This window comes from Crassostrea angulata, chromosome 10 (assembly GCF_025612915.1).
Source record: "Crassostrea angulata isolate pt1a10 chromosome 10, ASM2561291v2, whole genome shotgun sequence".
Classification (NCBI taxonomy): domain Eukaryota; kingdom Metazoa; phylum Mollusca; class Bivalvia; order Ostreida; family Ostreidae; genus Magallana; species Magallana angulata.
The window spans coordinates 18,113,032-18,130,869 of NC_069120.1; the positions used below are offsets into that span (position 1 = coordinate 18,113,032).

The 17,838-nt window shown below is 33.1% G+C and overlaps 1 protein-coding gene across 1 annotated transcript; it reads right to left on the reverse strand.

The window, feature by feature from the left end:
* Positions 1 to 1,073: 1,073 nt before the first annotated feature.
* Positions 1,074 to 17,720, reverse strand: LOC128166327 (zinc transporter 7-like). The gene is made up of 14 exons (XM_052831425.1): positions 17,562 to 17,720; positions 17,122 to 17,223; positions 16,645 to 16,758; positions 15,734 to 15,821; positions 15,363 to 15,489; positions 14,955 to 14,999; positions 14,641 to 14,814; positions 14,413 to 14,548; positions 14,098 to 14,188; positions 13,675 to 13,824; positions 7,739 to 7,935; positions 2,864 to 3,090; positions 1,943 to 2,082; positions 1,074 to 1,571 (listed from the first exon to the last, which is right to left on the reverse strand). Exons 1-14 carry the CDS (start codon positions 17,636 to 17,638, stop codon positions 1,197 to 1,199), a joined length of 2,043 nt encoding a protein of 680 aa, XP_052687385.1. The 5' UTR covers positions 17,639 to 17,720; the 3' UTR covers positions 1,074 to 1,196.
* Positions 17,721 to 17,838: the final 118 nt, after the last annotated feature.

Below are 17,838 nucleotides of genomic sequence, written 5' to 3' on the forward strand. Positions count from 1 at the left end.
AAATGTGGGCAAAAAAACTGAATAATGGTTATGGTGTCCACTAACTCCTCTACCTAAATTGTGAAATTCATGGCCCCTGGGTCAGGGGTTCAGGATATGGGGGGGGGGGGGGGGCAATATAGCAATATAGTGTTGATGCATATAATGTTTGAAAATCATCTTCTCTTTTCTCACACATCTGTATGAAAAACTGACTTCATATTAATATATGTTTACCTAGAAGTCCTCTACTAAAATTTTAAATTTCATGTCCCCTGGAGTATGGGTTTTGACTCAGGGCAGGGCCAAAATGGATGTATAGGTGTTAATGCATATATGTTAAAAAATTATCTTCTTTACTCTCTCACACCTGAAAGGAAAACTGAATTCATGATTTTGTAGACCAGATCTTTAAGTTTTTCGCCAAAATTATAGGTTTCATAGATCTTTTTGAAAGATTTAATTAATTCAGGCAAAGAGGTGGTCATCATTACAAATTTATAATTTTTCTACTCCAGAATGGAACCTAATTAGAAGCATTTATGAGACTCCTCAACAAGTTTGTGTATGGGTTATATGCTACTCAGGTGACTGTTAAGGCCTATTGGCAACTTGGAATGAATTTTTATATATTTAAGTTGGTTAACCTACATTTGGAACATCATAACAGAAGTTCCAAGATGCATCAACTGACCAGTCTTATATTACCGTATAAGTCTCAAAATATTAAAGAACAAAAATTAGGATAATGATTAACACGGCATTAGGTAAAGGTTGTACAGTGACCTTGGACCAAGTTTCTTAATCTAAGGTTAAGGTCATAGCAGATTTATGTGGAAAAATCAGGGTGAGCCTGCCCCACCCCCCACATCCACTTTTTTTCGCAGCAAACATTTTTCTTAAATTACCGGTACATATAGAAAAAAACTTATCATGGAGTTTGCCCCCCACTGATTTGGGAGCACGTTAAATAATGAAGTCAAAATAAGGAAACAAACAGAGAAATTAAAGTTATAGGAATAAGCACTCCTGAATAAATATCATTGAAACCCTGAGGTTTCTATAAATATCAAACAATAAAGCAAAATATGATGTGAGGATATCTTTGGACAGAGTTTATTAGGAAAGTGTAAAAATGACTACCAGTTAAACAGTACAGTATGTGTCTCACTGTATTAAATCATGTCATGTTCAGTTTGGATCAATTGTTCAAAAGTCTATAACACAGCTTCAGTAGTGTGAGCAGACTTGTGTTTTTTCCTCCTTTTCTTGCGTTTCTTTGTTTCTTCTGAACCAGTTTTAGGTTTTATATCAGTTTTCTTTTTTTTACTCTTTTTACATGAAAGTGGATTTGGCCCCTTCACTTTCTTCTTCTTTTTCTTTACAACCTCCTTCTCATCTCCAAATGTTTGTATTTTTAGTTTTTGTATCACAGTCTGTTGGTGTGAGGTCGGTTTTAATTCAGTTTCTGTTTTCTTTTCTGCTGCCATAAGTGATGCTGTGGATGGATTTTCTAACATTATCGCATTGAAAGCTATGAAGAGAATCGGCTGTCCTGTCCTGTTCCGTAAGACTTCCCTTAAGACAGGGTCCTTCAAACAAGATACAAATAGTTTTGTAAGGCCAAACAAATTTCATTTGTTGGTTCTTGAGCCAAAAAGTTCAAGATATAATGAGGCAGGTATCTTATTTCCATTTTTATTGCAGCGAGGACTTGCAGAGGGGAATAAATTAATTTTAAAATTTAACTTAATAAGTTGAGCTATTCCCCCTTTCAATATGGCAATGAAATAATCAGTATGTCTGCATTTGACCTAATATGGTGGTGTCTGAGAACAAATACATTTGTTTTTTTCCCCCCAATTTTACTAATAAATTCTACATGCATTTAGATTCTAAGTCTTTAATATAAACATCAATTACAGTACTATAAAATTGATATACTGATAGGCAATGACTATACCTGTGTTCCTACTATATACTTTACAGTCTTCTTGGTTGTGTGCTGGATGCATTTATCTGCCCCTTTGATGCTTTTTGAATGTCCACATGGGGCTTTCTGATATTGTTGAAGTATTTTTAGGGGTCCATATAAAACAGAACCTAGAAAGACAACAAAGTTTCATAAATAAACATCTGTATCCCAGATAACTCACAGTCACTCTAACTAAACTTCACATAACACACTGTTGCGCCAATGCAAATACCGGTACCCATATAAAGCACACAACATGCAATCGCATTAACTCAACTTTGTAAAAAAGGTCATTGCACTAACACACAATTTTCACAAGATTTTGTCGCACCAGCAAAATTTTGTACAACCTAATGTTGCGCTAACAATACCTCACACAACTAGCCATTGTGCTGTCATGCAGTTTGGCTAGCAAAACTTCTACTACTATTAACACTGTTACAGTTTTTACACAACTTTTCATTATGCTGTCACTCAACATGCCACTTCACAAAACTCTTGCTGCATGTTTTGTTAGATATGGCCAGAAATTAGTCCTGACTTTTACCCCATTTCATTTGTAACCAGTAACAATGCACTGTTTTCTGGTGACAAAAGTAACATACATGTATATGACAAAACTGATTATTTTCTTTCCGCTGGATGGTTTGTTACTGATATAACCAATGTTACTGGTTACAAATAAAAAGGGGTAAAAGTCAGGACTAATTTCTGGCCATATATGTAGATGTGTTCTGTGACAGTGCGATAGTGTGTTGCGTAAAGTTTTGTTTGCGCAACTGTGTGTTGTGCAAATTTAAGGTGTGTTCTCGAGTTGTACTTGATAGGACTTAATTTGAACATGCTGTAGGGCTTTTGTGAAGGCCCTACATATGCAGACACCATAGTTGTTCATAAAGGGGTTCTTACCAAAGGCTTCACACTCATCAAGAATGCATTGTGTTGTACAGATGTTGACCTCTGCCTCTAGATATTTAGGAAGCTGTTCTCTGATGTTGATTTTCTGTTTTAATGCAGCTCGACAAAATGTGCCGTCCACTAAAACATAGTATGGGGGAGAGTATCCAAAGTTTTTCTTGTAAAATGCTAATGATTTCCGTACTTGCTTCTGGCGTTTGATACCCATGGCTTCATATCTGTAAAACAAATAGCTACAAATGATGATAAAGTATAGATTGATAGAGGGTTTTTTTGAAAATCAAATGGCTGAGAAACATGATAAACAACAAAATATGACCATATGATTAAGGATAAGATAATCAAAATAAATTTATGTTACTTCAAAAATTAAATGAGATTTCTACTACAAGCACAAGCCTTTAAAGTATACAGACTGTTGTCTACCTTCATCTACATCATCTACAGCATGTACAGTGGCCTAACGAAGTGAAAGAGACGCTTGCAGCAATGCAAATTTTCTCTTCCTTAAGCGTCTAAAAGATTCAGTCTTTACTTCCGTCATGGCGTCGGCGAAGAAGCATGCAAACGTTCCTGTACAATATGTTCAGATAGATGGACTGGTATGGCTATTTTCTCTTCAGTTGTTTAATCCATATACCACATATCATGTTGATTTTTAACATAAGTTTACGATGTAACTTTTCTCGCTCTCTTTTCAGTCAGAAATATCGCTCAGCATAAATTACGTATTTCGAATTTTCTCAGAATATGTCATGTAAACACACCGGTGAGCGGTGGCAATTGTAGAATTTTAGTTAATTGCTTTTCTAACAAATTATTTAAAAAATCAGACAACTAATAAACTGATATTATTTAGTTTTAGTCAGCGATGGATTAAATTGCCTCAAAATGTCCATTCATCCCAAAAGAAAGTTCTATTTCCAAAGCATAAATATTGATTTTATGGGATGGGAGAAATAATGACGGACCAGACTGTGATTCCCCTGAATCTCTAGTCAGGTGCTCTACCAACTAGGGCTGTCATGTTTCTAAAAAAAAATTTTGATTGGTTCGGGACAAAAAAATTTCAGTTTGATTTCGGGTTTTGAACAAGTGTTTCTCCTTTATACACAGTTAAATCGCGTGATATTTTTCATTTAGAATGAGTTATCAACCATCGGTATGCATTGCCAGTTGTATACAAGTCAATGTTCATTACAAACAACAAGTCCACATTAATGAACCTTTCAATTTTGATGCCATTTTTTATAGAATACAGATTCTTTTACACAAATCGGAACCAAACCAAAATCTGGAAAATCAGAATGGAAACTGAATCGAACATATTGTTCTGTGATTTTTTGTTATTTTGGTGGCCCATGATAGCCCTACTAATTACAGAGCTATCTGGCACCAGAATTAAAACCAGTCTGACTGTCACATTGAAATAAGAAACAGTGAAATTCGGTTTATATGAAGTCAATGTTGAGTATGTTTTGCAGGTTGTGTTAAAAATTATCAAACACTGCCAGGAAGAGGGGGCGGGAGGCACAGATCTTGTACAGGGTGTTCTTCTGGGATTAGTGGTGGACAATCGCCTAGAGATTACCAACTGCTTTCCCTTCCCAAGACACAATGAAGAAGAAGACTTTGATGAAGGTATTTTTTTTTTAGAAATGTATAACTATATTCAGATTCATTTTTAGCTCACCTGAGCTGAAAGCTCAAGTGAGCTATTCTGATCACATTTTGTCTGTCGTCCGTCTGTCTGTAAATTTTTCACATTTTCAACATCTTCTCAAGAACCACTGGGCCAATTTCAACTTGGCTCAAAGCATCCTTAGCCTAAGGGGATTCAAAGTTGTGAAAATTAAGGATCACGCCCTTTTGCAAAGGGAGATAATTAGGAATTTATTAAAAATTTTGAGAAATTTTCAAAAATCTTCTTCTCATGAACCATAAGACCAGGAAAGCTGAAACTTGTGTGGAAGCATCCTCAGGTAGTGTAGATTCAAAGTTGTGAAAATCATGACCTCCGGGGGTAGGGTGGGGCCACAATGGGGGATTCAAGTTTTACATAGGAATATATAGAGTAAATCTTTAAAAATCTTCTTCTCAGAAACTAATCAGCCAGGAAAGCTGAAACTTGTGTGGAAGCATCCTCAGGTAGTGTAGATACAAAGTTGTGAAAATCATGATCCCCGGGGGTAGAGTGAGGCCACAATGGGGGGTCGAAGTTTAACATATGAATATATTGAGTAAATCTTTAAAAATATTCTTCTCAGAAACTAATCAGCCAGATGATTCTTTATAATTGTTAAGACTTTGGCCCCAGGACCATTCTTTGGCCTCACAAGAAGGTTCAGAGTTTGATGTAGTACACTTTGTAGGTTTATATTCCATATATGAACTTTTGTTAAGGATATTTTTGAGAACTGCAATACTCAACATATGCTATCAGTCTTCACGACAAATTTTTTTCAGCACATGCCCTTCGGGCATGTAGACCCATCATTTTATCCCAGCCTATTCAAATTTTTACATGCCCAACTCAAAATTCTTATATTGACCAGTACATGTATGGTGCAACCAAAATAAATAAATAGCTAAAGATGTACATTTCGTAATTTAGCAAACATATACAATAGGTTTAACTAAACACTTCAATGATTACGATTGACGCTTATTTGATAATTAGTACCGAGAATGTAGACTGCACAAAGCAAGTTACGCGAATAACTTGGGTAGGATGGAAGAAATGGCAAGTAAACAAATTGTTAGACTGGCAATGCCTGTCTGATATTCACAGTAAATGCGCGATATTTCGCACTAAGAGACCAAGGACCAGTCTATCATATTGTACGTTGACAAAAAAATTTACACATGCCCTTCGGGCATGTAATTTGGCAATTTTTACATGCCCGCCTACAAATTTACCTGGTCCCGGGCATCGGACTCCTGGGTTATTTCGAAGACTGTGCTATGACTATAAAATCATCCTGTTAGAAAAGGGGCTAATGATTGTAAACATAAGAATATCCAGGGGAAAAACAGATTTTATTAATACAGGATCTACATGTATTATTGTACATTGTCCAGAAAGTTTGTATTATGACTCCATTAAGCTGATTTTATCATACCTATTGTTCCTCAGGTGAGCGATGTGGCCCATGGGCCTCTTGTTTAATGGTGCACTCATTTATCATATTTATTGAGAATTTTGCCAAGGAATTATTCGTAGAGTTTATTTGTTGTCCATTTGTTATTTATATCATACAGTTTTCCAGACATCTTGCTGAGATAAGTGATTTAAAAAATGAGTTTTACATACATCTTTATCCATATGCTGAAAGCAGAATCTTGTTTTCTGATATAGTTAGACTTTGGTCTCTTTTACAGTTCAGTACCAGATGGAAATGATGAGGAATTTGAGGCATGTGAATATTGACCATCTTCATGTTGGATGGTATCAAAGCACTTTGTTTGGCTCCTTCATCAGTAGAGCTTTTGTTGATTCTCAATTTAACTACCAGCACTCTATTGAAGAGTCAGTGGTGCTGATTTACGGTAAGGAGTTACAAATCATGCTAAAGTTTCATACATTTTGTCATTTTCACAACCATGAGGAAATAGCAACTGCTTTTTAAGTTTGTACTGAAATGCAATTCAAGGAGTTAAAATTGTGGTGTATGTTTCTCTTTAACTTGCATGATAAACATGCAAAAAAAATAAGTCCTGGTCAAATTAGATTTGTTTATCAATTGTGATTTTTCCACAGATGTTGAACTACATTCAAATGTACCCACAAATGTTTGAGTAATACTTCTTTCATAATTTTTTTAGACCCACTGCGTACAACTCAGGGTTTCGTTGCCTTGAAAGCTTACCGTTTGACACCCACAATGATGGACTTCTACAGGGATGGAGATTTCACACCTGAGGCTATACAAGCAGCAAGCATTAGTTTTGAATCAATGTTTGAAGAAATACCAGTCGTGGTAAAGAATTCCCATCTGGTCAATGCACTGTTGTGTGAAGTAGATGAATGTCCTAAATCTAGAGAAGAAGAGACTTACAACTTTTTGGATTTGGCAACAAGGTTTGTTTTGTGTTCCCTTTTTTAGAGGTACAAGAATGATTGTTTAATTGTTTCTATCGAATACGAGTAGTTAGTTGTACCAGAAATTTTTTCATATATCAGACAGAATTCAAATAGTTCATTTACATGTACATTGTATAATGAATACTGTGAAGACGCCATAGGTAGAAAATGAAGCTAAAATAATAGACATAAAACCCATTTTGTGTTACTTGAAATAAACTTCTATAACCCTTGGTTTTTTAAAATTTAATTATACTGAACATGTGGCAATGATGATAATTGTTAGGCAGTGGGAGAAAAAGAGTCAGGAATCCTTGTGAATTTCTTTAAGTGACATGGTTAGAAACTTATTTTAACTAATTTAATTCTCACTTAAGTAATAATAAATAGCATCTTTTCACTTCTAGCTCCATGTTAGAAAAGAATTTGAGACAGTTGATGGGATGTGTTGATGAGGTGGCCATGGATGCCAACAGATTTTTGAACTATCAGAGACAATATCAAAAACAGTTGATCCAAAAACAACAATACCTACAGAAAAGAGTAAGCAAGTCTCTCTCTCTCTCTCTCTCTCTCTCTCTCTCTCTCTCTCTCTCTCTCTCTTTTCTATTGAAATTAAAATTACTTTCAGTGTTCTCAACACAATCCAGTTACCTATTGATACTAATTATTTTTTAAAGGTTGTTTTGTACATGTACAAGAGACACATATGTTGTCACTTGATCATACACAGATTTCAGATTTTATAGGGAGATTATTTACTTTTCCTTTGTTACTATTACAGCAACAGGAGAACCAACAGAGAATATCGAAAGGAGATACCGCACTTCCTGAGGAAGATATCAACAAGATCTTCAAGCCGATCCCCACTCCAGCCCGTCTGGACAGCCTGCTTTTGGCGGGACAGATTAACAATTACTGTCATCAAATTGAGGAGTTTGCTTCTCAGAGTTTTGGAAAATTGTTCATGGCTGACAGTCTGCAGAGTAAAGCTAAAGAAAGTTAAATTATTCTTGTTTGTCAATCAAATTATTCTTGTTTGTCAATCATCAATGTATAATAAACTCACTTAATGTACAAGTATCTGGATTTTTTACTTCAGTTCATTTAGTTATAAAATCTCTCTCCAAGCCAAGTGCACTTATTAGTACATTTATGCTTACTTGTGTATTTGTCTACATACTGAGGCAACTTTTTAACACCATTAACATCCAATTTTTCTTTCTATGAAATATCATTTCTGATGAAAATTGTGTTTTATCCCGTTCCTAATGTACATGTACTTCATGTCAAATCCCAAAAATTGTTCTACATTATATATTATGGTACAACTTTCCAATTTTAAGGTCTTAAAACCATCTTGAAATTTTGAAAACCAGTTTGATGTAGGAATAGCACAGAGTATGAGACAGGGATTGCTCTTCTTTTAAGTGGAATGGGTCATCCCAGTACTTTGAGATAATGGAAATGGGTGAAATTCAAAATTTTATTTTATATTTACAAATAACTATTAATATATGATATTAGTCAAATGTTGCCCCCTTAAGGTTTCTCCACCCTTGATGGGTTTTTTTTGGTTAAATCCGTGAAACATTTGTTTAAATTTGAAGTTTAAATATGTAAACATTCAAATTGAACTTAAAGGACAGGTGACACAATCACAAAAACATTGACCAACAAGTTGGATTGTGAGTGGGATACAATTTCTGCAAAATTGTCCTTACTACTCCCATCTGTTTCACAGCTATTGCTGAATTACTGAGCTGATAAGACGCGTGACCTCAATATGCATATCTGAAGCCTCTGAGATCGGAAACCTTCAGTGCGACGTAATAGCCGACACACTGCCCATTCGCTGTATCTTTCAATCATAGGGATTTCTAACTTGCTCTTATCTAAAATCTGAAGTCATTAACTTTTGCTCATTGCTACTAAAAGTTTGAAAACCCTGTACATAAACAGAGTTATTCTAAGCTTAGAAACCCCATTTCTGTTTCCTCAGCAATTATGAATAGGAGTAAAAATATGACCTGTTCTATTAACTTTTCATTGATCTATGTGCTTCATGCTGGAAAAAAATATACATGTCAGATGTTGCATTTTTAAAAGAAAAAATCATCAAAAACATGGAATCATTGTTGCTGAAGGAAGGATTTTGTTTTGTCAACACATAGTAAGTGATAATGTATAGAGACTTTTCGTAACCAGGAATTTCACCGGATCTTAAACCCTAAATAAACCCCAATTAAGTTAATTGGACTTGATAAAGGATTTTTTTTTATTTAAGAAGTATTACCAGAAATCCTGGTACCTGCATGTAAGCAAATATACATGTATTTGTAAATTTCTTTAGTTCCACAAAATCAGGGGTCTACCTTAATCTCAATACTAGTAACCCAAACATCTTTTAATTTCATTTTTTAGTATGGTATTTGATCATGTTTGCTTATTGAATTTAATTAAAAGAACTACCAATTTTCAAAATCAGTTAAGACTGAAACAGTAGTTTTTAACATAGTATTCAGGTTTAAAAACATACTAATCTAGCTCAGACTCCTTGAATTTTATCCAAATGCAATTTGATCTTTCTTTTAATATAGTTTATGAAGATCATTTTTTGATAGTACAGTGTACTTCTGAGTTGTGTATAATTTATTCTCTATTGATCAAACCTTAAAAAAAGCCCAAAAACGAGCTGTTATGCACACTGATGACTTAAATAATTCTTATATACTGACATTAGATTCAGATGGACAATGAATTATTTTTTTTTTACAGCAACACTAATTGTTACAAATAGTACACAAAAAAGGATTTATATGCGATATAATAAAAATCTAACTCATCGTGCTCCAAGTTGAATTTTTTTTTTTTTTTAAATATTTAGATTGATATCAACTTATTTCAATCAATGTTTTGGATCTGCAAGATTGGATTAATCTGCATATTCAAACAATATATTTACTGAATACTGAGAATCTGAACAAGTTGTTGCCTGTCTGGCTGACAGGATGATAATCTGCTATAAATGATTATCAATTACAGAATCTTCAGATTCATTCTAATTTAATTACTTTTTTTCAATTTCTATTACCACTATCTTATGTACACAAAATTTCTCAAAAACTCCATTAACCAATATAACCTATAATCTTACTACAAATTTGTTTTCAAGGAGGGTTCATACACTAAGCTGTTTAATAAAATATGCTTTTAATAAATTCAGTTTAATCTGATAGTGCTTTATTTCAAAATCATCATTGGAACACAAATACACTATCCTATATGGGTAAGTAAATCCTCGTCCATTGCTGACTGTTTACTATGTAGCCGATAGCTGACTATGTCATGATCATCTTTGACAAATAACACACAGGGGTTTCTTATCTCATTAAAGATCGGCAAAACTCGGAGATCTGTTGCAGCTGGGATTTTCAGCACACTTAATTGAGCTGTGTGTTCTTATCTGATGCTAGTCAAATGGAAAAATTGTTATAAACTGATTTATATTTATCAAAGAAAATGTTTTTAGAAGAAAATAATTTTGTGTCACCTGTCCTTTAAATATTGGTATGTTGTAAATATTTTGTTCATGCTGTAGGAGCTAACACAGGTACACTTTCAACGCAATTATAGCGATGACTGCTCTCCAATCAAACATCACATTTTTTTTTTTACTGATTTCTATATAATAAAGCAATTTTTGAAAGAAATTAATTGCAATCCTTTATTTTATGTATTTTAACATTTAAAGGCAATTTAAACTTGCCAGTATGAAAGCCATCACAGTTAGAGTGAATTTTGATATATTTTTTTCAACCATGAATAAGTACAGTTTAGCAACATAAAACATCTATAACTTTTAAAATAATGGTGCAAACTCACTGAATATTGGTACATTTGTAACTCATTATATATCCTATCGAAATCTGCAAAGAAATGAATACCTTGCCAGGTGAAAAATAATGCATTGTAGTCTCTGTCAACTTTTCCTATGTAAGGTTTTATCAGTTTTTCATTGAATTCAGTGATTTCAACTCAAACTACCCTCCATAAATTGTTAAACAATAGTGTCATTTCACTTTTCATAGCTTAAAATGTGTAAAACACAAGTTAAATTAAGAAAGATTGGCAAAACCATACATCACATGACACTAATTATAACAGTAAAATATTCCGGAATGCTCCCAATGACTTCATGCGACAATCGAAAGACCTTAATTAGCAATTTTTTAAAGTGTAAAAAATTCAGGTACATTAATTTTTTGTGTTATTTTTTAGAAGAGTTGACATAAAATGTTTTTCACCTATTTATTTTAATTATATGCACTTTCTAGCTGTCAGTAAATGATGTCAGAAGTGACGCTACTTTTAGAATTAAATCAAAATCTGTCAATATTTGACATTTTTCCTATTTTTTTTCAAATGGGAAATATAGAGCGACCCTTTGAACAAGAACAAATTTTTTTGTCCCTTATAAGTACTTTAGAGATACACTTTGGTGAAAATATTTTGTTTGTTCAAGCAATCGCTTAATGTTTTTTAATTAAAAGAAAAACTGCTTGAAAACAAGCTGTTTTATGCTAAAAATGCGAAAATGGCGGGAAACATAAACTTTGTATAATGTAATATTTTTAAATTATGGGCACTTAATCAAAATGAAATTTATGAAAAAACTTCAAATGTATATCTATACAAATAAAACAAACAAAGTAAAAATGACTACGTTCATTATTTGGAGGCCATTTTGGGCTCAAACCATATGTAGTCCTTTTACAATAATAAACATTAGAAATTGTTTACTGATAATCTGGCGAGTCTCAAACTTAGTACCTTACTCTTAACCAGCAGAGTTTATATCCTTAGAGTACATGTTACAGCTTTAAGACATTACACTCCTCACAATAAAACACATATTTATATAAGGAGGAATATAATGTGATTTTTACATTTAAAGAAATTATTGATAAACATGTATAGGATAGAGCTCTACAAGAAGGATCATCACCAAATGGGTGTCCTATCCCTTCTTAATGTTTGTTATAATTGTAAGATTAAAGTCTATGCCATTGATGAAAAATTATAATACCCGGTACATCAATGTTGGTGTGATCTGTGACTATGCAATGGTTGACCTGAAAGTGCTTAAACATCAACTAATTCAAATTACAGCAAAACTTGAATATAATGAACATAGTCATAATGCATTTACTGCTATAACGAATAATTATTCATATCCCGGCAAAGTTCTTATAAAAACCTATAGAAAATTACAGTTCATAACGAACACGGTTATAACAAATTTAAAGCTGTAACGGAAGTAATTTTCAGATCACCGTCGGCAAAATATTAACATATTTTAAAACAAAGTGTTACAATTGAACACTGAAAAAGTGTACTTCAAGTAAAAAAGAAAACAAAAAGACAAAATAATGCATTTTATTTTAGCATAAAAGCTGTGCCTTTATTGCACCAGCACCATATATAAACTATAATTATGTACATTTAATGTCTTGGTCCTTCAATGGTACCAGTTCATAGACTAGATAATTTCAAATTAATCCAACAACGTTCATCAACACCAACAATATCTCTCTTTGACATTAACAAGCAATTAAAACACTTAACATTACTGCTGAGGATTGTATCAGTATTTATATTAAGAGACATTTATTTTTACAGAATGCTGTCTACACTGATTCGTCTGAACTGTTTCGTTTATACATTTGTGCCGTAACACCATTAAGTATAAGTTTAAAAGGTGCTGCATTCCTTCATTTATAATTTATCTATTTCCATAGTGTTTATCAATTATACTGCTTTTAGATAATCAAATCATGACATATATACCATGGACATTGATTTTTTTTTTTATATACAACCCTATCGTAGATACACAGATCTCTTAAATGACATGGCAGTGATTCCGTTTCATACACATTAAATGAACAAAATTTTTTTTTAAACATAAGCTTGACATACATATAAACAATTACACTCATACTTATAAAAATATTTTTTTAAAACAATAAAAAAATAAATTAAGCAACTTGTTTTCCAATCGCACTTTTGTCACAACACTTTAAAACCTCACACACTTGCAGACAAGTACAATGGCACATACTTCACAGACACTCTCTTGCACAATGATGCACGTACAAACAGCTATATGACAAAGACACTGAAGTCTCCCCTGTAAGACGACCATTCCAGGGATCAGAGTCTTCACACTGTTTAATGACAGTGACATAATCCCAGATACTTCTACATCTACATAAGCCCCCACAGTGATGGCACTTAAACAAAATTTACTCCCTCACCCTACTGAGCACTGCCATGGCTGCTGAATTGGCATTTAATGCTCTTTCTGTTTTGTCCGCCAAATGTAATAAAATGTTAACAGTTGCTCAGTAGTAACTACGAATTATTATGACCCTTGTTTGATGTCCATTATTTTAAGTGTTTGATCTAAAGTTTTTATGGATGGATCACATGGGTGCAGTGTCTATTTGTACATAAAGTTGCCTCACTCCAGCCTGCAAGTACATAGAAACACATTTTGCAACACTAATATATTTAAAAATTCTCTCAATGTAAAGGTTCAATAAATTGATACATGTTTTAAAATTGACTATGATGAATTTACATGTATACTTTTTTGATGTATATAATCTTGTAAACTAATAATTGATTAGTCTGATCATCTAATGATTCTTACCTGAGTAAAAATGTTGTGCGTTTGACTTAGAATGTATCGAGTATCGGCATTCATGGCTACCTCTAACTTGATGGTCCCTATATACACCTCACTACACAGAGTCCAGAAGTGAGGCTCCTGTACACTGTATACCCCTTCTAACTGTGAGACCTGAAACAAAAACATAGAGTCAAACCTTGGTAGAAATCTAGTGCATTGTCAGCATATGACCAGAAAGACACACTGCATTATCAAAACAGATATATAAACAGAAAGAACACTTAAAAAAAAGGCATTTCTTAACTGAAAATTCTAATTATATTAATACATGTACAAGACTTTTAAATCCACAGAATTACGCCCAAAAGAACTTTAAAAATTGGCAACAGTAACTTTAGGTTCTTCAATGTACTTTCTACAAATATCATAAGATAAATTTCTTACTCTTTGATAACAACCGGGCAACACATGGTCTAATTCTCTGGGAGTCCTCTGCATTAATATCCCAACAGAATCTCTTAACAAAGGCAAGACACTGTAAATAGATAACATCAATTAATTATTTAATGTAATTTTACTGGGTTAAAATTTTAGTCGACCTTAAATACCTCAGTCAAGCATTGCAAATGTTAGAATCAGAAAAATGTAATTTTGTAAATTTGCAGCTGAAATTGAGACAGCGTCCCTTATAACCATAAAGAAGTGTAAGAGAGATCCTCCAGATAGTAGTACAATAGTACAAATGTACCAGATTCAAACCTTATTGTAACAAGGACAGCAATGAACATGGAACACAGAGGATCAGCTATCATCCAGCCAAAGTAATATATAAGTAAGGAGGAGATTATCACTCCTACACTGCCTAGAGTGTCTGCCAGTATATGTAGAAAAACACCTGCGTACAAAAAAAAATAAGTGATAAAAAGGTGCAACAACATTTAGGTTATTTTGCAAGAAACCTTGAAAAGAGTTTAAGCCATTCTATACCCTGCATGATTTGTGCTTGAGATGCCTTGGCTGTGTTGTGAGAATGTCCATGACTGTCTCCCCCATGGGAGTGACCGTGACCTTTTCCTTCATGAGAGTGACCATGACCCGAGTCCCCATGAGAGTGACCATGACCTTCATCCTTAGAACAATCAGAATCGGGAGAATCTAGACCTGAAATAAAATCAATACTACCAGTCAAAATTTTTCACCATTCTATTAAAACAACAGAAGATCTTAATTCTTTTTCTAGTTTTAAAGTCTTTAGAATAGAGTTTTGACCAAGAAAAATGCTACAACTAAAAATCTCTTACCCAGACCATGACTATGTCCATGACCTCCATGTGAATGCCCATGACCTAAATTAAAACAAATTTTTAAGTATCAAATACTTCACACAATATAAAAATTAACAGGAAAATTTAGTAAAAGAGTGATATAGGGTTGCTCCACGAATGTACAAGCATTAAAAGAGTCTCTTGGGAATAATCTCTCTCTCCTCCCTCTCTCTCTCTCTCTCACTTCTTTACACAAACTTGCTTCCATATTTGATACGCACTGATGCTTTGTGTCATACACATAAGTTTAGTAGTTTACCTATATGCAGAACTGTGCAAAATTACCAGACATTGAACAAAGGTAATTATTATAAAAGCATTTTGTGAAAGAGAGCTGACATGGAATCTAAGAAATTTTAAACAATTTTTTGATTGGCAATGTACCTCCTCCTCCATGGGAATGTCCATGTCCATGTTGGAACGCAAATATTCCTATCATGTTCACAATGAATCCACCAACCGACACCAGAAAAAGACGCTCATGTTTAACCTCTGGAGGCTCCACTAAACGCTGATCAAAAACACAATAGACACTCAATTACACATATAATGGTACATTTTACAAAAAAGCAATGCTTATACATGAATGTAGAAAGTAACATTGAACTTCATTGAACTTGACCTTTATGAAAACTGATATAACATTTTGGTTCTGATATGGAGATAATTCTCTGGGAGTTTCATTATATAAAGACTATATGTTTGATCTTCCTTTTCATAAATAAATAATAATATCACAGATTCAAAATCATTACCTCAATAGCTTCAGAGAAAATGAAAAATCCAATGAAAAGCAGGAAGAGCCCATTCACAAAGCCAGCCAGAACTTCAGCCCTCACATACCTGTTTACAACATACATAACTTTATTAGATAATATTTTTTGTTTTGATATAGATTGCAGACACATGTTATATTTTCTCCAAGGATCTAATCTTTTACAAATACATGTTGCTATATTCCCTATTCTTGAACTTTCAGTCCTAATAAAATTTTCAACATACAACATTAAATTATTGGTTTTAAGGTTTGTATATTCTTTAAACAATTAAAACCAAAATCTCAAAGGGTGCCACTTTTAGTAAAGGACATAAGTCAGACAAGGATTGTAAAAAAGATAAATTTTTTACCATGATGTTGACCTTTGACCTAGGAATTTGCTTTTAAATAACAGCATACCCATCACGTATCATATCCTTTACACACAGATAAAGTTTAAGAAGAATTGGGCCATATAAAGGAGAGAAATATACTGCAGGAAAGGGATATCCAGGCAAGGACAAAGAGATGGACATATTGTCTGACTTGCACCTTGACCCACAGGCACTCCTTAGGTAAAGTATGAGCCATATACAAGGATAAGAGAAAATGTGCATCAGACAAGGATTTTACACAAAGGTGATTTTAACCTTGACCTCTGATCAAGAACTTGGTCACAAAAACCCTTTACACATAGGTACTCTATGTGTGAAATTTGGTCAAATTTAGCCATGGAAAAAAGAAAGTATTTTCCAATATAAAATAAAAATATTTTTTTGATATAAACTGACATCAGATGGAAAGAGTAATGGGTAGACAGACTGATCAGCAAAGGGGACCTACAGAGTGGGGTTCTACAAAAAGGAATATGATATCAAAAAATACGTGTATGTACTGTAAAATATTTACCCATAAGAGAATGATTCATTTGCCCTCCATCTGGAAATAACTGAAGCTGCCAATCCCGCTAACAAGGCCGTACAATCGAAAAACATATGGAAGGAATCGGAAATCAGCCCAAGGCTACAATGAAAAGGAAATCCATTATCTAAATTTATTTTTCAATATATTAAAAAATTAAAAACAATATAAATCTATCCAACAAAACACTCTAGATCTGGGTGTGTACCAGTAATTTTTATTTTTAAAAAGGTACATTTTATATCCATCTGTAATAGTATTACCGGTAGTATATAGGATCAAAATGAAAATGAATACATTTACAAAAGCAACCCCATCTAAAATGCATTTGCGGTAAGATACAACATTTAGTGTCATTTCATTCTAATATTGTCTCTTTTTAATATTAAAATAGCACGCAAATTATTGAAATTTATTTAGATACATTGAACAAAATTTTTCTCAAACAGACTGCTTTATATTTACCTATTAGTCCAAACCCCATACAGGAGTTCCACAAAAGCAAATGATAAGTTCAGTAAAAGAAAGAAAAAAATATTTCTTGAAGTCTTCTCCGAAAATATCAACCTGCAAAGAGAAAAAACACATGACAATTCATTGTTTAAATCCAAATTTCATTGTTTAATCATAATTTATTTCAATTTTTCAACAGTTTTCATTGTGTGGTTTTAATTTTTTAAATTTCATTTTATAGAATACTTTATACATAAATAATTGAAGCTAAGAAGATTTCTAATGATAATTAAATATGAATAAAGTTTTATTATAAAATCAATCTTATCTACTATACATAAAAAATTTAAAAATCTCTGCAGATCACAATTTGCATGACATGAATATAGTAAACATGCATAACATATGAACATATGCCATGCTTATCAACAACAACAGATGATGCACGTTACCTCATCCATCCCATGAATTTTTCTTTGATCCTCCAACCAGGTCGGTAGCTACCATCGTCTTTATGAAGCGGTAACATTATTTTATTATCTAGAGTATACCTGTAGATGTAATTTTTTGTTTTATCTTCACCAGACTACCGGTGTCGTGTCACTCTCTCGTCTTGCAATGGGAAATTTTTATTTAGTGATGGTTTCGTATCTTTTCACATTTCCGGCAATTTTTTTACGATAAGAAAATACAAACTCGAGTTTTATTTTTTTTATGCAACAAAAAAAA